This window comes from Cadophora gregata (genome assembly GCF_030347475.1).
Source record: "Cadophora gregata isolate MNR1 chromosome Unknown scaffold_12, whole genome shotgun sequence".
Taxonomy (NCBI): Eukaryota; Fungi; Ascomycota; class Leotiomycetes; order Helotiales; family Ploettnerulaceae; genus Cadophora; species Cadophora gregata.
The window spans coordinates 1,221,457-1,237,768 of record NW_026695935.1 but is presented as its reverse complement, the minus strand read 5'-3'; the positions used below and the strand labels follow the sequence as shown (position 1 = coordinate 1,237,768).

Here is a 16,312-nt window from a genome sequence, read left to right as displayed (position 1 = left end):
CGAGCGACGGCTTGCTTTTCTAGCTTTTGGTGAAGGGATTGATATGTGAATGGACCCCGAATAATGAGGAACATGTGATTTCTCACCAATCAAGATGGTTACCGCAAACCCGACCTTCACTATCTGCATTGATTCATGTTCAGATATCTATACTTGGCTACTACTGTCTTGGTAACAATTACACTAATGCTTCTCAAAAAGGGGTATCAATAACGTCAAGTCTCTTCCGGGAGCCAGCAGCTCATGCTCGATGTTCCTGTTGTACTCTCCTCAAGCTCTCCTTTACTCCCCAACCTTCTGCCAGTAACGCGCTTGTTTCTTCCAGACTCAGCCCTTTCGTTTCTGGATATATGCACAGTATGCAAATCCAACCTGCAATACAAACAACTGAGTATATAACAAATGTCCATGGGGGTGTTAAGAATGCCATCATTGGCAAGAAGGTCAGCCCAACAATAAAATTGGCACCCCAATTGGTACTCGTGCTGATGCCAGAACCAAGAGAGCGGACATTCAAGGGGAAAAGTTCGCTCTGCATCCAAGGAACATTGCCCAGACCTAGAGCATACGCTCCTACGTACAGCATAATGCTGGTAAGGACCAGTACGGAAGCCGTTCGTTCGGAGAGAGGAATCTCTTCGTAGGCTACTGTATACACGGTAGGGTCTGTAGATAGGAAGTTCGATGGGAGTCGAATAAACAGGAAACCCAAAGCACAGAGAAGTAGGCCGACAGCCATGATTGGAATCGACGAGAGGAGTATCCGTCGTCTCCCAATTCGATCAATGAGGAATAGAGCTGCGCAGGTCATGATGAAATTTGTCACAGCAACGACAAGGGATGTTAATGTCGGGTTTTCGAAAGACAGAATCGTGAAGATGGTGGCTGAGAAGTACATCAGGGAGTTCTACAACAAATTAGCCAAGCAATAAACATGCGAGCCGAGAGACCTAAAAATCCGCAGAGCTGTTGTAGTCCTTGTAGAAGGCAGGCAATAGTCAACGCTCGTCTGTTGCCAGACACTCGAAATAGCTCTCCCCAATTGTCTTTCGCAGCAGCAAGCCAGGAGTTGCGCTCCTTCTTTGTTTGACCTTTCTGCCTCCCTTTCTTGGCCTCCTCTTCCTCTCGGACTTCTCCCTCGATTCCCTTTAGGACATGTTCGGCCATATGTTGTATCTCGATGCCAGAGCCAAATACCTTGTTTAGTACCTGCCTTGCTTCGTCGTGTTTGTTCATCATGACAAGCCATCTTGGAGTCTCTGGCATAATAGCCATTGTAAGCACTATATATCAATCAGTACTACTTGCTCTGATGGACCGAGAGCAGGTCCACTTTGATATCGGCCTGGCCATCCACTTTCGAAGACAGTGGCAATAAAACATATGGTCTGATTGCCACTCACTTTGAACTCCTGCAGGCACTGCTCCGAGACCAACAATCCACCTCCAAGCTGTGTCCTCGTTCCCCCACTGTACGAAGAGCCACCCTATTATATAAGCCACCACCTGACCAAGTGTAACGAACAGAACATTCAATGTCATCAATCGACCTCGGAATGGTGCCGGTGAGAGCTCCGAAATGTATAGAGGTGCCGCAAAGCTTCCAGCTCCAACTGCTATTCCCACTACAGATCGACCTCCGACCATTACAGGTACCGTAGATGCTGCTGCTTGAAGAACAGCCCCAAGAATGAAAGCTAAATCGGCCAAAAGTACTACTCGTTTCCTCCCCAGCCGATCCGCGAGTACACCTGATAGCGGCGATACTAGCAGTGCAAAAAACGCGGTAGCAGATGTAATGAGGGACATATCGAGCGTACTCAGGGGATGTCCGAGGGAACTCTGAATCGAAACCAGCGTGGCGGAGATAACACCTGTGTCGTCTGGAGTCGGTCAGCAAAACCCATTCCCCACATAATATCTTCTTGGGGATTTACAGCCAAACAACAAGCCGCTTATACCGGCAGAAAACGTCAAGAGCCATACAAAGATGCCAGGTTTCTTCAAATTCTTCTCGAGCAACAGCGATACATCGTCTCGGTCCATGTCCGGGCTTTCCTCTGCAATTTCAGCGGATGCATTGCGCATTAATGGTTCCTCCGCCGAGTCTGCCATATTTGCGAGCTCCAGCGAGTTTGGGGCCGTGGTGGGTAGAGATGAATGGCTGCGGCGCCATGGGCGAAATTCTATGTTGTTGTTCAAGGTCGGAGGTTGCGGGGTTGCAAATAGAGGCTGCCAAGACACCGACTGTGCTGTAGCCGTGCATACGAGCCACGAGGCTGACAGGAAGGGACGATCTTCCCCAAGCTTCTTTCTTTCCTTCTCGACCTCCGCTTGAGGCAATTCAAGGCCGTTCTGGTTCTGGTTAGCTATCGCTGTGTTTAGTAACAAAACTGGGCCACCCTTGTCGCTCATGATCCGCTTCGAGGGTATGGGAGCTCGATGGTGTATGCATGCAGGACCAATGCACAGCTTACAACGTCAACCAATTGAGTGAGACAATTCTGGCATTATGTTGATGTTTATGGCGTCAAAGTCACAGATCTGGATGATAATATCTAGTAAGCAATCCCTGATAGAGAAAACATACGATCCCAGTTTTGGTCAATGCAAGCAGAGTAACCGATCTCTTTGACGAAGATTCTAGGACGACTACACTGACATATGTGAATCAACAGTCGACTCAATGCCAAATATGGGCAAACGTGGCGTCGAATATCCAAACAGAAATGTCCTTAAAAGAGGCCTGACAATCAAATTGGGGTGGTGGCCATGGTCGTCCTTGAAACAATCAACCAGCTTTGTGCTGCGTTGAGTTCTTCCAATAGCCGTGAAGTACGCTGATCTCAACACGATAATGAAGCGGAAATATCATCAAATGAAAAGATGTCTAGACAGCGGAAAGAATTAGACTACTTCAAGAAGTGATACATAGCAGCTATGGGCGACATCCGCTACGCGACCAGGCACGTCCCCTAGATATTCCCCAAGTCAACATTTCTTTCGGCGCAATATTTCTCCACCTCTTTCGTAAGCGTCTCCTTCTGTTGGATAGCGAATTCCATAATCTCCTCACACTTCTTCCCCAGCCCCTGCTTCCCGCTACCCTCCCAGACATCAACCATAGCATTTAGCACGGCTTGCAGTTGGTTCGGCAACCACGTCACAATTGGACTTCCACCAGTAGCGACAGGATGCGCCGTCTTTTTGAGAATATACTCCCGAGTAAAAGTCCAGTGCCTCCATCTGAAGTCTCGGACTTGATCTAGAGCCTGGAGGTAGAAAGCTGTGGAGGTGGGGTCTTGAAGCGCGTAGGAGCGGAGCGCAAGGAGAGATGACCGCGAGCGCACGTACTCGAGGAAGTCTCTGTGGTTACCAGGTCGGTAAGAACGGAAGTCTTGCAAGATAGTTGTGAGGGGTGTGTCGGGCATGGTGATTTGAAGGAGGTTATCGCAGAGTGGAATCTGGAGTTCGGTTAGCTACTCTGTGTGCTGAATTCAAATTGTAACATTGAGGCCTAAGCCATCTTACCATGCTATCATTTGCCCCAGATTCTCCTCGGAATGACATTGGTTCCTCTGAAACTCCTTCGTAGACGACACCATGAGGAAACATGCTCTGGCTGGTGATGCCAAAGATGAAAGTGCGGAAAGAAATGTAATCCCCTGGCTTACTCTTTCCCCACATCCCTCGTGAAGAGTCAATTTCAGGCGTCTTTATAATATGGGACTACAGGGAGGGGTAGCGGTGGGGATTACTTACCATCCATTACTTTGTTCACTTTGGTCATGCTTCTAACGACCTTATCCATGCCAGTGTTGAAGGCTTCGCGGTCATTAGATTCACATGCATCGAGGGCCGAGACGACACCGTCAACAAGTGGACCAGAATTTTGAACCATGTCAACGTGAACGAGTACGAAACCGGCCTCGGATGATTTTGGGTCGAGGCCATGCTCAAAGGCGCGGATCAGACGCAAGTTATCATACTCAAGACCTCGCTTGGGATCTTCGAGGCGGTAATTGAAGAGCGCATACGAGCCAGCATACTCCATGAAAGGTTTGAAACCAGCGCTGCGAGTACGTTATTAGCATTGCTGTCACGGTGTTGAAAGAGTACTTACAGCTCAGCACATCGAGAGATAGGAACGGCAATGACTGAAGGCAGGGTTTGACGTCCCAAACCGTAGCCCTCACCTTTGAGGTATCGCTCATGACAAGGCTCCAGGAGATAAGCAGAAGCCAGAAACGAGTAGTCTCTGTAGATGGCGTTCATCAGCGGCATGTTATCTTTGTACTTGTTGATGGCCGAGGTAAGATCAGGCAGCTCCTTAAGAACAGTCTCGCCCAGCATGAAGGTAGCAAGTAGACCTGGACTGCCATCAAGATTCTTGATGGGCATCCGGGTGAGGATAGATTCCAATGGATCAAACTCTGCTGGGAGCTTGATGACGGGCTCTTGTCGTGGGAGGAAGCCTCTTGTAGTTGACACCATAAAGGCTGGCATGGTGGTGTCCTCGGGCTTTGTGTCGCGGAGGACATTGAAAGAAGGGGTGGTAGCAATTGATCCCATGTTGGAAGATAGACGTGATCAAAGGAGAGAAGTAGAATGTACTTGGTGTTGCGTGTCGATTTTTAGGCAAGAAAGTGGTGAGAAAGCGTTTAGAGAAGGAGAAGTATGTGCTGTGAAGAAGGAAAAGGAATTTTGGGGGGGATTTGTGGGAATTATTGAGCTTATATTGTTGAGGCCGGTACAATTCCGACGACAATTCCGGCCTTTTGCAGCTTATGGTCTTTCCAACCCATCTCTGGATCCACTCAGCAAATACTTTGACAACTGAAATACTCTACTAGACGGGCTTACGTCTAGTGAAGAACGAAAGACAACGCCCATCCAACCTTTCACCAAGTTGGGACTTCGGATAAAGCAATGTAAACAGAGGGGAACGATGGCACCGAAATCGCACAGGTAACATGAAGAGAAGCAGAGAGGTAAAATACAGGCTCTTCAATATCATCAATCTCGCGTGGAGATTGTGAGATGTCGACAGAGGAGTCTATAAAGATGCGAAGAGCGCGATTACTAACCTTCAGGTATTAATCCAGCTCACCAGAATGAAGATATTTTGACGGTGTTCAGGCCAAGCAATAAAAAGCCGCGCCATGTCCTTCTTGCATGTCATTGGTCTGGCCGGAAACCTGCCGAAGTGGATCCATCCCACTTATGAGATGCCTGAGGTAGCTCGGGTAGGTAGGTAGGTACCTGCCCTGCTCGGAACCTACTACCCGACTTAGCTGAGGCCCACGCACCTGGAGAGCCGGAGTTCGGTGTTTCAATGGCCACGTGACGATCAAACTGCGAGACCGCTAAGGTAATAAGGTACAGCTGCCGTATTAGATCCCGTTGCTCGACAACTCAAAGAGGAAATGAGATCCTCACCAGTTACATAACACGACTTTCTGGGTAGATTGCAGGAACCCCTTGAGCCCTCTGGGTAAGTTTCCGCCTCGTGTGCAATGTCATGTGTGAAACACCATCCAGTCCGAAGACTCTGCCAAGAGATACGTAGGTCTGGAGTTGATTCGAAGTTTTGTTTTCACCGCAGATTGCTAGTTCGCAGCCCACAGGAGATACGACCAAGTGCTTGGGACGGATGCCGACGCACAGAAACGCAGTACCTTACCTAGGGAGCGGACCCTGAACATCTTGACTGCCCAAGGTACCTAGCCGGTAGATAGAAGCCATGCTGAAGGAGCGTAGCAGGCACTCTACCTCCCTAGGTAACGACGGAACCTCGGCCCACCTAGATACTTGAGGACACGAAAAGACGAGGCTATGTAGAAATGAACGTCTGGAAAGCAGCTCCGCTGGCCATAGTCGTGCTGATGGTTGGGCTTTGGAAGATACGATTAAGGAGGCAAGTTTGCATTTAGTACCTAGTATCGTCAGAAACGTCCCACCTGCAAGTTCAACATAGAGAAGGGGATTGTGGTGAAAGAGCGAAAGGAAACGGGAAGGAATACCTGGGAGAGGAGGAAGGACGAAGGAAGGGGAGAGGAGAAAGAGCAGGTTGTGCCGTAGGTACTATGGAGAATAGTCTTCTTCCGAAGTAAATATAGACTGACTGCACTCCATCTACCTTACCTGTCGAGCCTGTCTGCCTGTCTACAGTACGCGTAGTACCGAGCCTGTCCTGTCTCGCCGACTCGCCTGTCTCCTACTGTATCAAGCCCGGACTGCGGGGAGACGCTGATAAATTACATGAAACCCCACCATACTGTACCGGCGGCAGTTATCCGGGCTTCCGCTGCACCTTCGCTCAGCCAATCTCCGCCACTGGATTGCTCACCACCCCCACGCCCAACCCCACCTGCCCTTGCACGAACGGGACAACCAAGCAAGGAGCTGCGTCAACATCATCATCATCTTCATCATCTTCATCATCATCATCATCATCGTCATCAACCACATCGACCGCATCAGCTCATTCATCGGTAGATGTTCTTGATTGCCTTTAACCGTGTCAAATAGAAGTTCATGAAATAAAGAAAGAAAGACTTCTAGCGCTACGGTCTACTTATACGTCGCCTTACCAACTATCTAGGTATCAAGCACTCTTAAAGTTCCCGAAAGACTTTGATCTCTTCTGTTTCGAACTTCCAAGTGCTTACCATTACATGCTTTCAACCCGTTGCGTCCTTCGAACTGGATTTGGATACACTGTTCGAATCCGTCAGCCAATTTCCCGCAGCCCAAAGCTTACAGAAGCACTTTCAACAACGTCTAGAGACATGGCTCAAGAATATAAACTTAAGGGCTTGGCTAGCCTTGACCTCAAGCCCGGAGAGAAGAGAGAAGTTGAGGTGGAGGGAATTGACGAAGGGAAAGTACTGCTATGCAATGTTGGAGGCAAAGTATCGGCATTGGGCAGCAAATGTACCCATTATGGAGCCCCGATGGTGAAGGGCGTGTTGACTGGTAAGTACCAGATCTAGTTTTATAGGATTTGTCATGGTTTTATTTTCATTTAGTGTATAAAGAGGTGGCAGTGTAAACTTCCCAAGGCTTAGCTAACACTTTCCAGGCGATGGCCGAATTACTTGCCCTTGGCACGGAGGTAAGGACCTAAGAAGCGTTCCTGAGCATGGGACTACAACTGAACTGTGCATGCAGCTTGCTTCAACGCCTCAAACGGTGATATCGAGAATGCTCCCGCTATCGATGCACTTCCTTCATTCAAATTGCAAGAGAAGAACGGCTCGGTCTACATCACTGGCGAACAACAGGCGATAAAGGGTAGCAGACGGAGGCCGAATATCAAGATCTCAGGTGCTCCAAGTGCCGAAAAGGTTGTCATTGTTGGAGGAGGAAGCGGTGCACTAGGTACATTGGAAGGGCTCCGAGAGAATGGCTACAAGGGTGGTATCACCCTCATCAGCAGCGAAGGATATCTACCCTTTGACCGAACAAAATTGTCGAAGGCTCTGATCGATGACCACTCAAAAATCGCTCTCCGAGATGAAGCTTGGTTCAAGGAGGGCTCTGTAGATGTCGTTTCTGATGAAGTAACTGGGGTGGACTTCGATAGCAAGAAGGTTGCTACTAAGAGTGGCAGTAAGTCCTAGTCTCAAAGTATTCGTACTCATACTGAAACAAAGCTTGCAGGTTCCTACTCATATTCTAAACTGGTCCTCGCCACTGGTGGAACTCCGAAAAGTCTTCCATTGCCTGGCTTCAAAGAGTTGAGCAACATCTTTTTGCTCAGGACGATTCCTCATGTCAAAGCCATCAACGCTGCAATTGGCGATAAGCGTAAAAAGATTGTCATGTATATTCCACAAACATCCTCTTTGACAAGTACACACTGATGAAATTATCAGTATCGGCAGCTCGTTCATTGGTATGGAAGTTGCAAATGCGCTTGCGAAAGATAATGACGTGACGGTTGTTGGCATGGAAAAGGCACCCCTCGAACGTGTTATGGGTGAGCAGGTGGGTCAGGTGTTCCAGAAGTCGCTTGAAAAGAACGGGGTCAAGTTCAAAATGTCCGCTGGAGTTGAAAAGGCCGTTCCATCCCAGTCCGACTCGTCAAAGGTTGGAGGAATTTCTCTCAAGGATGGCACCACTCTCCCAGCAGATTTTGTGGTTCTCGGTACTGGTGTTGGGCCTGCAACGACATACTTAAAGGACAACAAGGGTGTCGAGCTTCAAAAAGATGGTTCGCTCATGACTGATGAGCACTTTGCAGTGTCTGGACTGGATGATGTGTATGCAGTCGGAGACATCGCTACTTATCCTTACGTACGTATTGCTTTACCTTCACGTCTCTCACAACCTGAATATCTACATTCTGCTGGTCCTTACTTCTGGGACAGTTGCACAAAGCAAGTACTTACATCATGAGTAGAACGGGCCTGGTGGTAATGGTGCTCTGACAAGAATCGAGCATTGGAATGTTGCCCAAAATGCTGGCCGTAGTGTGGCGGCAAACATCGTTGATCCTTCTGCACCGGCGAAGCCGTTTATCCCTATTTTCTGGTCAGCGCTTGGCTCACAACTTCGCTACTGTGGCAACACTCCAAATGGGTTCGATGATCTGGTTCTACAAGGCCAACCTGACGAAGCGAAATTTGTGGTGTATTATACCAAAGGTGAAACTGTGGTTGCGGTTGGTACCATGGGGATCGATCCTGTTATGACCGCATCTTCAGAGCTGATGAGACGGGGCGCCATGCCGACGAAGAGCGAGCTGAAGAACGGTGTTGATGTTCTTTCGATCAGTGTTCCAGCCGAGGTGAAGATGTGATGGATCTGTCAGAGAGAAAGATCGCCGTGGCATCTAATGAAGCAGGCGGTACAACGAACATCATACGATTCACCGTAATCTAGCAATCATTTCATTTGATATCGCTCGTCGGTGATTATTCAAATGATTATACAACTTCATGATCAATGTCTGCTTCTCGAGAACGTTTCCTTGACACACACCATTGCTCATCGTCACAAAGAATCATCCGACTACAAATTTGTGTTGCTTCCACCCAGCAGGTGGAATCTTAGATTCATTTGACAGAGTGATCCTCTAGACGAGCCGAGATCTATCCGAGGTTGCGGTTAGACCGGTAATTGAGTTCTCAGCATCTTTATAATTCGTGGAGTCATCTGCATTATCCCTATGGTAAAAGCATCTTTGTGATTGATTGCTTATCAAGCCTAAGTGGCAGCGAAGCACTTCAATGTTGATGGTGGATGAAACCTGAACATGTAGTCTTCACTTCCAGGTCAGGACTCTCTGATTTGGATTTGAACAGAACGCCAGATTCGCAGTCGATCAGGAGTGTCACAAACAAACCTTCCTAATTTTGATCTGTGAAAAACTAAAATGGGTAGAGCCAAATTCTGACCTGGCTGGTTTAGCGATATAGTGATTTGCCTCGGCTGAAGCCATTAAAGGTCGGGTTAACCCTCGTGGTATTTGAATTTCACTGTGGATAATAGTCTGTTCCCTTACTGTTGGCGCTATTACTTACAGTCTGTGAAAGCACGTGTCACGCAAAATTCTCACGGGGCTCCTTACCGAGAATTACTAAAGCCTTCTTACTTAATAATTTTACAAGTAACAAATATATCAGAAAAAGTGTTATATTGTAATAACACTCTTTGAAAATTCAAATATATAAAAGGAATCAATTAGTTTAATTAGATTATCTCCTTTTAATTATTAGTATCTGTTATGAAAGCTGCGAAATTCGTTTGATTAGTTTTACATGACACTTGCATTCACCGACTGTAGGTGAGTGCCCGCGGACATACGAAAGGGGAACCGACTATTATATACCGGTACCAAATTCGTGAACCCGATAGAATAACTTGATCATTGGAGGCTTCAGCGGTTGTGTGGCATTCTCGGTTGCGCACAGGAGGCACACCAAATACCTGGAAGAATGAAGTGGGCATGCAGCTGTTCCTCTTTGATTAGCTATTACATCTTGTCAGTACGTCCATCTCTCTGGAGGAGTTAAATGTTGTCTTCCAACCTTTTCATTTTATATTATATTTTATGAACCAGGCTAAACAGTATGAAATAACACTCTCGCTCTCACCCACAATTTCCAGCCAGCTGCAGAGCTTCTAGGGACCAACTTCCCATTCGTATCTTGGACTATAACTTCTGCCCCTTCCAATTGCAGTATTTATTCTGTCAATGCCTTTCGCTAGCCTGAATCTATCATTGTCAAATCACGCGTAATGCTTTGTTTCTTCAACCGATGGCTTGTCGCCGCCATCACGGCAGCACCAATCTTCGTCCGAGGCTACTCGGATCCAGCAGCTTGTAGTGGGACTTGCTCCAGGGTCGGTGTCTCAATATTAAGAAACCTTCAGGTGCTGTCTGGGTGACTCCATCTTGGAAAATGTTATATAGTGCCGGGAAAAGTTACAATGCCGTCGATGTAAATCTGCTTGCGGTATGGGCTCTTCCTACCTGAACTCTGATTATCTCTTGGGTGACATCTTCCAGGTAAAGCTCCATACTATAGCTACGAAAGGGGGCTGGGCGGCTGCATCCACTCTTGAATATGACTCCACGGCAGGCGCTCTATGCGAGGGTCCTATATGTTTCATGACAGTGGCTATTACTGCTTGACTTGGTCGAGAGGTATCTGCTGCAGCTACAAACGTGCCTTTTGTCCCATTGTGGTCGACAACAGAGTCATTGGATGATACAGAGGACAGCTTCCGGCTGGAGCTGAATAGAGGATCATGATGTACCGCAGCAAACCAGCCACTTCTACTTTGAGAGTCAGGTAAACATCTAAGGACCCGGTAGACAAAGTGTCTTCACGGATCCGAGCAAGAGTCTGGCTCCATATTACCAATACACTAATACCAAGGAAGATCTTGGGGATAGTGCATACCTCCTTCGAGGGAATGTACTCAAATGGCCCAATGAATGGATGGCCTTCGTTCTAGGGATCCGTTCACTATTTGGGTAGCATCGTCCCTGTTCCCTCGAGTCAAGCCGGCTTCTCACTTTTTGCATATACTTTTGAGAGACCTTGGCAAGCGATTAATGAATGTTAAAGTCAGAACACGTCACTGTACTCACTCCATTTGTGACCTGAAGCGCATTTTGGGTAGAGAGCTCAAAAGATTTGATGGATATTACGAACCTCGAGATATTGAGTCAAGCCAATTCAAATGTGGCGCCCTCTCAGGACACTTTGCTTTGGCTGGTGCACTGTCCTTCGAGCTTCGGCGCAGTGAAACATGTCATCAATCTGACAGAATGGTCATTACTCCTATTTGGCGATGAGATCATAAACTCGCTTGTGTTGTTTATGAATCAACAATGGGCGGTGTCTGAGAAAACTGGTCGATGTGATAGACAAGCACACTACCCTTTACCTAAAAGAAATAAGACTATTTAATGTTCACAGTCACAGAAAGAAGAACAGCGCATACTCGGGTTTGGAAGGGGGTTTGACATTCTCCAGGAGCTCGTCTTGCCGCTTTTACAGCATGCCAAAGGTGGGATGCTAGAACCATCTAAGCCCCACCCTCTCTTCAGTAGGTAGGTAACCTTCCTTTACTGACCTGCCTTCACTGACCTTCCTTCATCTGTTATTCTTGAACAGATAAAATTATATTACCTCATGGTTCTCTCTTGATCGTACCCGAGATGCATCTGGTCGAGAAGACCAATGCTTGATAAAATCCCACCTCTCAAAATGCCATCCAGGATATTCATCAATCCAAACCAAAAGCCCCTCACATTGCTACCGAGCCGCAACCCAGAAGTAAAAAGGTTCCACCAATCACTACCACACTACAGCACCACCCCTTTAATTGCTCTGCCAGGAGTCGCAAAAGATTTAGGTATTGCGCACCTATTTGTGAAAATGAGAGTTCACGATTTGGGCTGAGCGCATTCAAGATTCTGGGGGTCAGTAATGCTTCCCCTCCTCGTACATGACACTCGCTCGACGAGTTCGATACCAAGGAACGACCCTAACATGACACAGGCGAGTTGGGCTACCAGATGTTCATTAGAGAAGAAACTGTGGCTAGATCAATCTTCATTCCCCATCTCACTGGAACAACTTGCACCAGCAGCTCAAGCAGCAGACATCACGCTCTATGCAGCTACCGACGGCAACCATGGCAGGGCCGTAGCACGCATGGCAAAGTATCTCGGTATCAATGCACGTATATTCGTGCCCAAAATGCTGGACGCTGAGACAATAGGCAAGATTACCAACGAAGGTGCAGTGGTCGAGGTTGTCGATGGGACGTATGACCAGACTGTCGTCAAAACTAAGTTGGCTGCTGAGCAACATTCCGGTGGGAAGGGCGTACTAATAAGTGATACGGCATTGGATTTTGAGGATGAGACGGCGAGATGGATTGTAGAAGGATATCAGACTCTGCTTGACGAGATTGAAGAGCAGATTTTTGCTTTCACGGGTGACGTGAAGATCAGTCATGTGATTACACCTGTTGGAGTTGGGGGTTTAGCACAGGCTGTTACGACACATTGCCAGCGAACGCCGAGAGCACAGAAGCCAATCGTTGTTACGGTTGAGCCAGAGATGGCTGCGTGCCTGAAGACCAGTCTGGAAGCTGGGCAACCAACAAGTATTGAAGCTGAGTACACGATCTGTACTGGAATGTGTTGTGGTACAATTTCATTGATCGGATGGCCGATTTTGAGCGCAGGTATTCGTGCTGCTGTTACAACGACAGATGCGGAAGTGGATAGAGCAGTTGCAGAGCTGGGACAGTACGGTGTGTCTGCTGGGCCGTGTGGTGCGGCCAGCTTAGCGGGACTGCGAGTTATAGCTGGCTCTGGGGAGATGCCCTTGGGGTCTGATGCTGTAGTCGTACTCCTTTGTACAGAAGGGAAGAGACGATACCTGACACCAATTGTGAATAGTTGAATATACGATATAGCCGGCTTGTCCTGCACATGCCACTGGTAATGCCCTAGACATTGATGCAGCTTGGAAGAAGTATCGGCATAACTATTAGGAGGGGTTCTGAGCTTACCATGAGTGCGTATCATCAAGTCGAGAGGAGGAAATGAGCAGCTATGCCAATACCTGTATGTTGAACGGCCACCGGGATGGAACCCATCAGCGCCGTGAATTTTGACTGACTTATTCTCTGATAATATATGTATATGGAGAGATTATGAAGTGGCAATGGAAGCCCTGCGACTGAAGTTTGTATCGAGGCCCAGGCTGTGAGTAGCAAAGAGCCCAGCTTCGCAAAAATATTGTGCTAGATTGAGGTACACTCGCGCAAATCAAGCTGCCTGAGGGGTGCACACGATTGATCCAACTGGTTCATAATATATCAGCCAAGACAGTAGGCAGATTCTTCGTGAAGGGACTCTTTCGTCCCATCACTAGCTAAACCGAGACTGTCTCAATCCAGAGCTTGCAATTACTGCAAGGCTGTCTCCGTTACCATCTTGGAGCCTCAAACGGCTCGGCTGGTGCCATGAAGAACATCATAAAAGACGGTGGCCAATGGCCTTAAGTCAAGTTAAGTTCACGTGGGAGTATGGATCAGGACAACCTTACGAAGCTGGGACGAATGTAGTCGTGTGACAATGAGTAAGTCCCTGCTGCACAAGAACCGGAATTTGGCCACCTAGGTAGTACAACAGTAAGGTTATGTGCAACAGAATCATGTAGCCGATTAAGGCACGGAGGAGGACAACAGTCAAGGTAACGAGTACCTGTCTCGTAACACACAGCGATTCTGGTAAGTATTTCAGTCTTTACTTTTACTTTTAATTTTATAATAGTATATTTATCTTCTCTTCAACATTTAGCTTGTCTTCAATCAGAGTGCAGGGAGAAAATCACGAGATATTTGCATTTAGGAAAATTCGCCAAAACCTGCCACATATTTCTGTCGTCGATAGGCTGGTACTTTGCATGTAGATTTAACGTGCCACATGTCTGAGCTGCTCTAGGGCTTGAGAGTAGACTTCAAGCGCTTCTGTGCTTGCTTTTCTGTACCCTTCGTACTTGTGTGACAGTGATGAATAGCATTGTGGTAAGCGGACGTGCATGAAACGATTCCAGACAGCTGGGGTCTTGGGCGGACAAGCTTTGACTTTATGGGAAGAGGTGCAGCCCGACTCAGAACTTAAGAAACGGTATAATTGAAACATACCGTGTCTAGTCTGAGCAGCCATCCGAGATAGGTGTGAGGCCGTGACGGTGTGCGTTGGGTTGTGATGCGGGAAGCTGTCACCCAGGTCACGACTACCTTTTACGCAGCGTACTTAGGTAAGTCCCACGTCGCTGGAAAGCACCGGACTCGACAAGAAGATACAAGAGCAAGAAGATTGAAAGTGGACAAGGGTGAGTTTGAATCGGATCCTGATGGAGACAACAACAGGACATGTTCGATAAGCTGGTTCAACAATTTGGAGCAAAGCCATGCTCGTGGCACAAACAAAACCCAGGAGCTTTTGATAATCCGTTGTCCCCATTCCCAAGCAAGAACAGGAACTACAGCTTCGAGCCGCGCCCAAGCCCGTGCAGCTTTAAGATCGCTTGCTGGTACCGCGAATGTACATAGGTATGGATTACATGTGGAGGGCTTGAATTAATGGAGCTGCAAGGAATTTACAGCAGGTATGCCGAGGAGAGGGGCAAACGCTGACAGGACCGGATGGAAGGTAATCTCCTATGCGTCAGGGTAGGTTCCAAATATCGAAGTCTTTCACTGCTTCCCCCAGGCAGTGGATTAATATGCAGTTAAGGCTTACCTAGAGGAGGTAGCTCTCGGGAAATCACATCCAAGCCCATGTGTCATTGTTGATAGAGCTCGTAGCTTACTCTCCACAGCTAAGGATGTCAAGAGTCGATATTGGCAAGGATAGTTTAGCAACGAACCGAGGACCTGATTTGCTTCAGACCGAGAAAGCAGAAGTTGGTGTGCCAGGAGAACACAACTGCATCAAACTCGCTGCTCTCGTAGACAGGAACGTTCCGTGCCCATAGAGGAGCAAGGACTGCGGACACGAGCGAGATGTACTAACTGGGAGCGAGGCGAACTCATACCATCAGCACATCTTCATGCTTCTGTAGATATCCAGACCATCCACGAATAATTCGAGACCATGCTGCATGCTGCTGCTACCGCCGCCGTGGATTAGAAAGGCTGAGTCTTGAATAGTCCCCATCAACCAGAGGCAGAGATCGAGATAGGAACCTGGAAGAAGGAAAGAGGGGGAAAGGAGGGGGAGTAGGCGGGCTTGGGTATGACTGTCCCCTGATGTGCTCTGTGCTTGTGCTTGTGCTTGTGCTCTGGTCTGGCTAGTCTTTTGTATCTTCCCCACCTAAACGGACAGGCCAAGACAAGACAAGACAAGATAGTACTCTGGAACGGCACTGGACCTGACAGGGTTGGTACGAGCTCACGGCCCTGGCGATCCCTTGCCCCTGAGTCCTACGTTTGCCTTACGGAGGGAGGCAGGGAGGCAGGGAGGCAGGGAGGTACGGAGGTACGGAGTACTCGCCTAGGTACCTTAAGCAGGTAAGGTAGTCTGCTTCTGCTCTGCGTCTGCCCTGTCTGGTCCGTACGACAAGGTAACTTACGCACCGCACCGCCGCCAGCCCCCATTATTTGGCTGCACAGCACAGCACCATTGGGACACAACCTAACTCCTACAATTGCCAGGCTGGAGAGGGTGGCCTCACGACGGGAACGACAGAACAGAATCAAGCCCCCCACCCAGACAGTCTATTTGCAAGTAAATTACCGTTCAACCGAGCCTCTTACGATTGGCAATCTTGACCCGTATCAATACCTATACCTATACCTATACCTATACCTATACCACCACCATCTAACGCGACCTTTTCGGCTTGCCCTCGGCGCTGCTTCATCCTGTGTAATGCGAGGCGAGACCACCCTGAGAGCGCCATACTTCTCCCCACCATTTAAACGCCAACAATTCATTGCTTCTCGAGCTCGCGACGTCACGGCAACACGTTGACTATCCTGTCTACCGGACTTCCAGTTGCGCATGGAAGTTCGCCAGCTCGAAATAGCACGGCCGGACTGCGCGAGACGAGACGATTGACCGATCAAGTCGTGGCTACTGAAGGGTACACAGGCACCAAGGGAGAAGATATAGACACGGACATACGGCTTACGAAATACCTGCGGTTGGAAATCGATCAGACATTGTGACACAGCGATACCGACTACGAAATGTATGCAGTTCCAGACGTGTAGATAAGATCCTAGAGAAATCAGTTGAGCCGCAGGACTCGTGGCGAAGACG

At 48.2% G+C, this 16,312-nt stretch overlaps 5 protein-coding genes across 5 annotated transcripts; 3 read left to right on the top strand and 2 right to left on the bottom strand.

Annotated features, from left to right (window-relative positions):
- Window positions 1-241: 241 nt before the first annotated feature.
- ONS95_003202 (uncharacterized protein) lies at window positions 242-2,115 on the bottom strand (the record flags this gene model as incomplete). Its single annotated transcript, XM_058496496.1, has 4 exons — window positions 242-907; window positions 1,024-1,283; window positions 1,404-1,883; window positions 1,938-2,115. 4 exons carry the CDS (start codon window positions 2,113-2,115, stop codon window positions 242-244), a joined length of 1,584 nt encoding a protein of 527 aa, XP_058353747.1.
- A 767-nt stretch (window positions 2,116-2,882) lies between these two features.
- ONS95_003201 (uncharacterized protein) lies at window positions 2,883-6,016 on the bottom strand. The gene is made up of 4 exons (XM_058496495.1): window positions 4,124-6,016; window positions 3,763-4,073; window positions 3,532-3,689; window positions 2,883-3,464 (listed from the first exon to the last, which is right to left on the bottom strand). Exons 1-4 carry the CDS (start codon window positions 4,570-4,572, stop codon window positions 2,976-2,978), a joined length of 1,407 nt encoding a protein of 468 aa, XP_058353746.1. The 5' UTR covers window positions 4,573-6,016; the 3' UTR covers window positions 2,883-2,975.
- Window positions 6,017-6,424: 408 nt separating this feature from the next.
- On the top strand, window positions 6,425-9,685 carry ONS95_003200 (uncharacterized protein). The gene is made up of 5 exons (XM_058496494.1): window positions 6,425-6,978; window positions 7,085-7,117; window positions 7,174-7,614; window positions 7,666-7,828; window positions 7,881-9,685. Exons 1-5 carry the CDS (start codon window positions 6,678-6,680, stop codon window positions 8,401-8,403), a joined length of 1,461 nt encoding a protein of 486 aa, XP_058353745.1. The 5' UTR covers window positions 6,425-6,677; the 3' UTR covers window positions 8,404-9,685.
- Window positions 9,686-12,179: 2,494 nt separating this feature from the next.
- On the top strand, window positions 12,180-12,938 carry ONS95_003199 (uncharacterized protein; the record flags this gene model as incomplete). Its single annotated transcript, XM_058496493.1, has 1 exon — window positions 12,180-12,938. One exon carries the CDS (start codon window positions 12,180-12,182, stop codon window positions 12,936-12,938), a length of 759 nt encoding a protein of 252 aa, XP_058353744.1.
- A 1,313-nt stretch (window positions 12,939-14,251) lies between these two features.
- ONS95_003198 (uncharacterized protein) lies at window positions 14,252-14,629 on the top strand (the record flags this gene model as incomplete). The annotated part of the gene is made up of 1 exon (XM_058496492.1): window positions 14,252-14,629. The coding sequence occupies one exon, from the start codon at window positions 14,252-14,254 to the stop codon at window positions 14,627-14,629; it is 378 nt and encodes a 125-aa protein (XP_058353743.1).
- Window positions 14,630-16,312: the final 1,683 nt, after the last annotated feature.

What these genes read in the sequence shown, in the direction of transcription:
- ONS95_003201 (XM_058496495.1), bottom strand. Translation starts at nt 4,572, where the DNA reads ATGGGATCAATTGCTACCACCCCTTCTTTCAATGTCCTCCGCGACACA. An exon ending in ATCTCTCGATGTGCTGAGCT is followed by an intron (nt 4,074 to 4,123) that starts GTAAGTACTCTT and finishes ACGTACTCGCAG; the next exon opens with CGCTGGTTTCAAACCTTTCA. An exon ending in CTGGGGCAAATGATAGCATG is followed by an intron (nt 3,465 to 3,531) that starts GTAAGATGGCTT and finishes ACCGAACTCCAG; the next exon opens with ATTCCACTCTGCGATAACCT.
- ONS95_003200 (XM_058496494.1), top strand. Translation starts at nt 6,678, where the DNA reads ATGCTTTCAACCCGTTGCGTCCTTCGAACTGGATTTGGATACACTGTT. An exon ending in TACTTGCCCTTGGCACGGAG is followed by an intron (nt 7,118 to 7,173) that starts GTAAGGACCTAA and finishes CTGTGCATGCAG; the next exon opens with CTTGCTTCAACGCCTCAAAC. An exon ending in GGTTGCTACTAAGAGTGGCA is followed by an intron (nt 7,615 to 7,665) that starts GTAAGTCCTAGT and finishes CAAAGCTTGCAG; the next exon opens with GTTCCTACTCATATTCTAAA.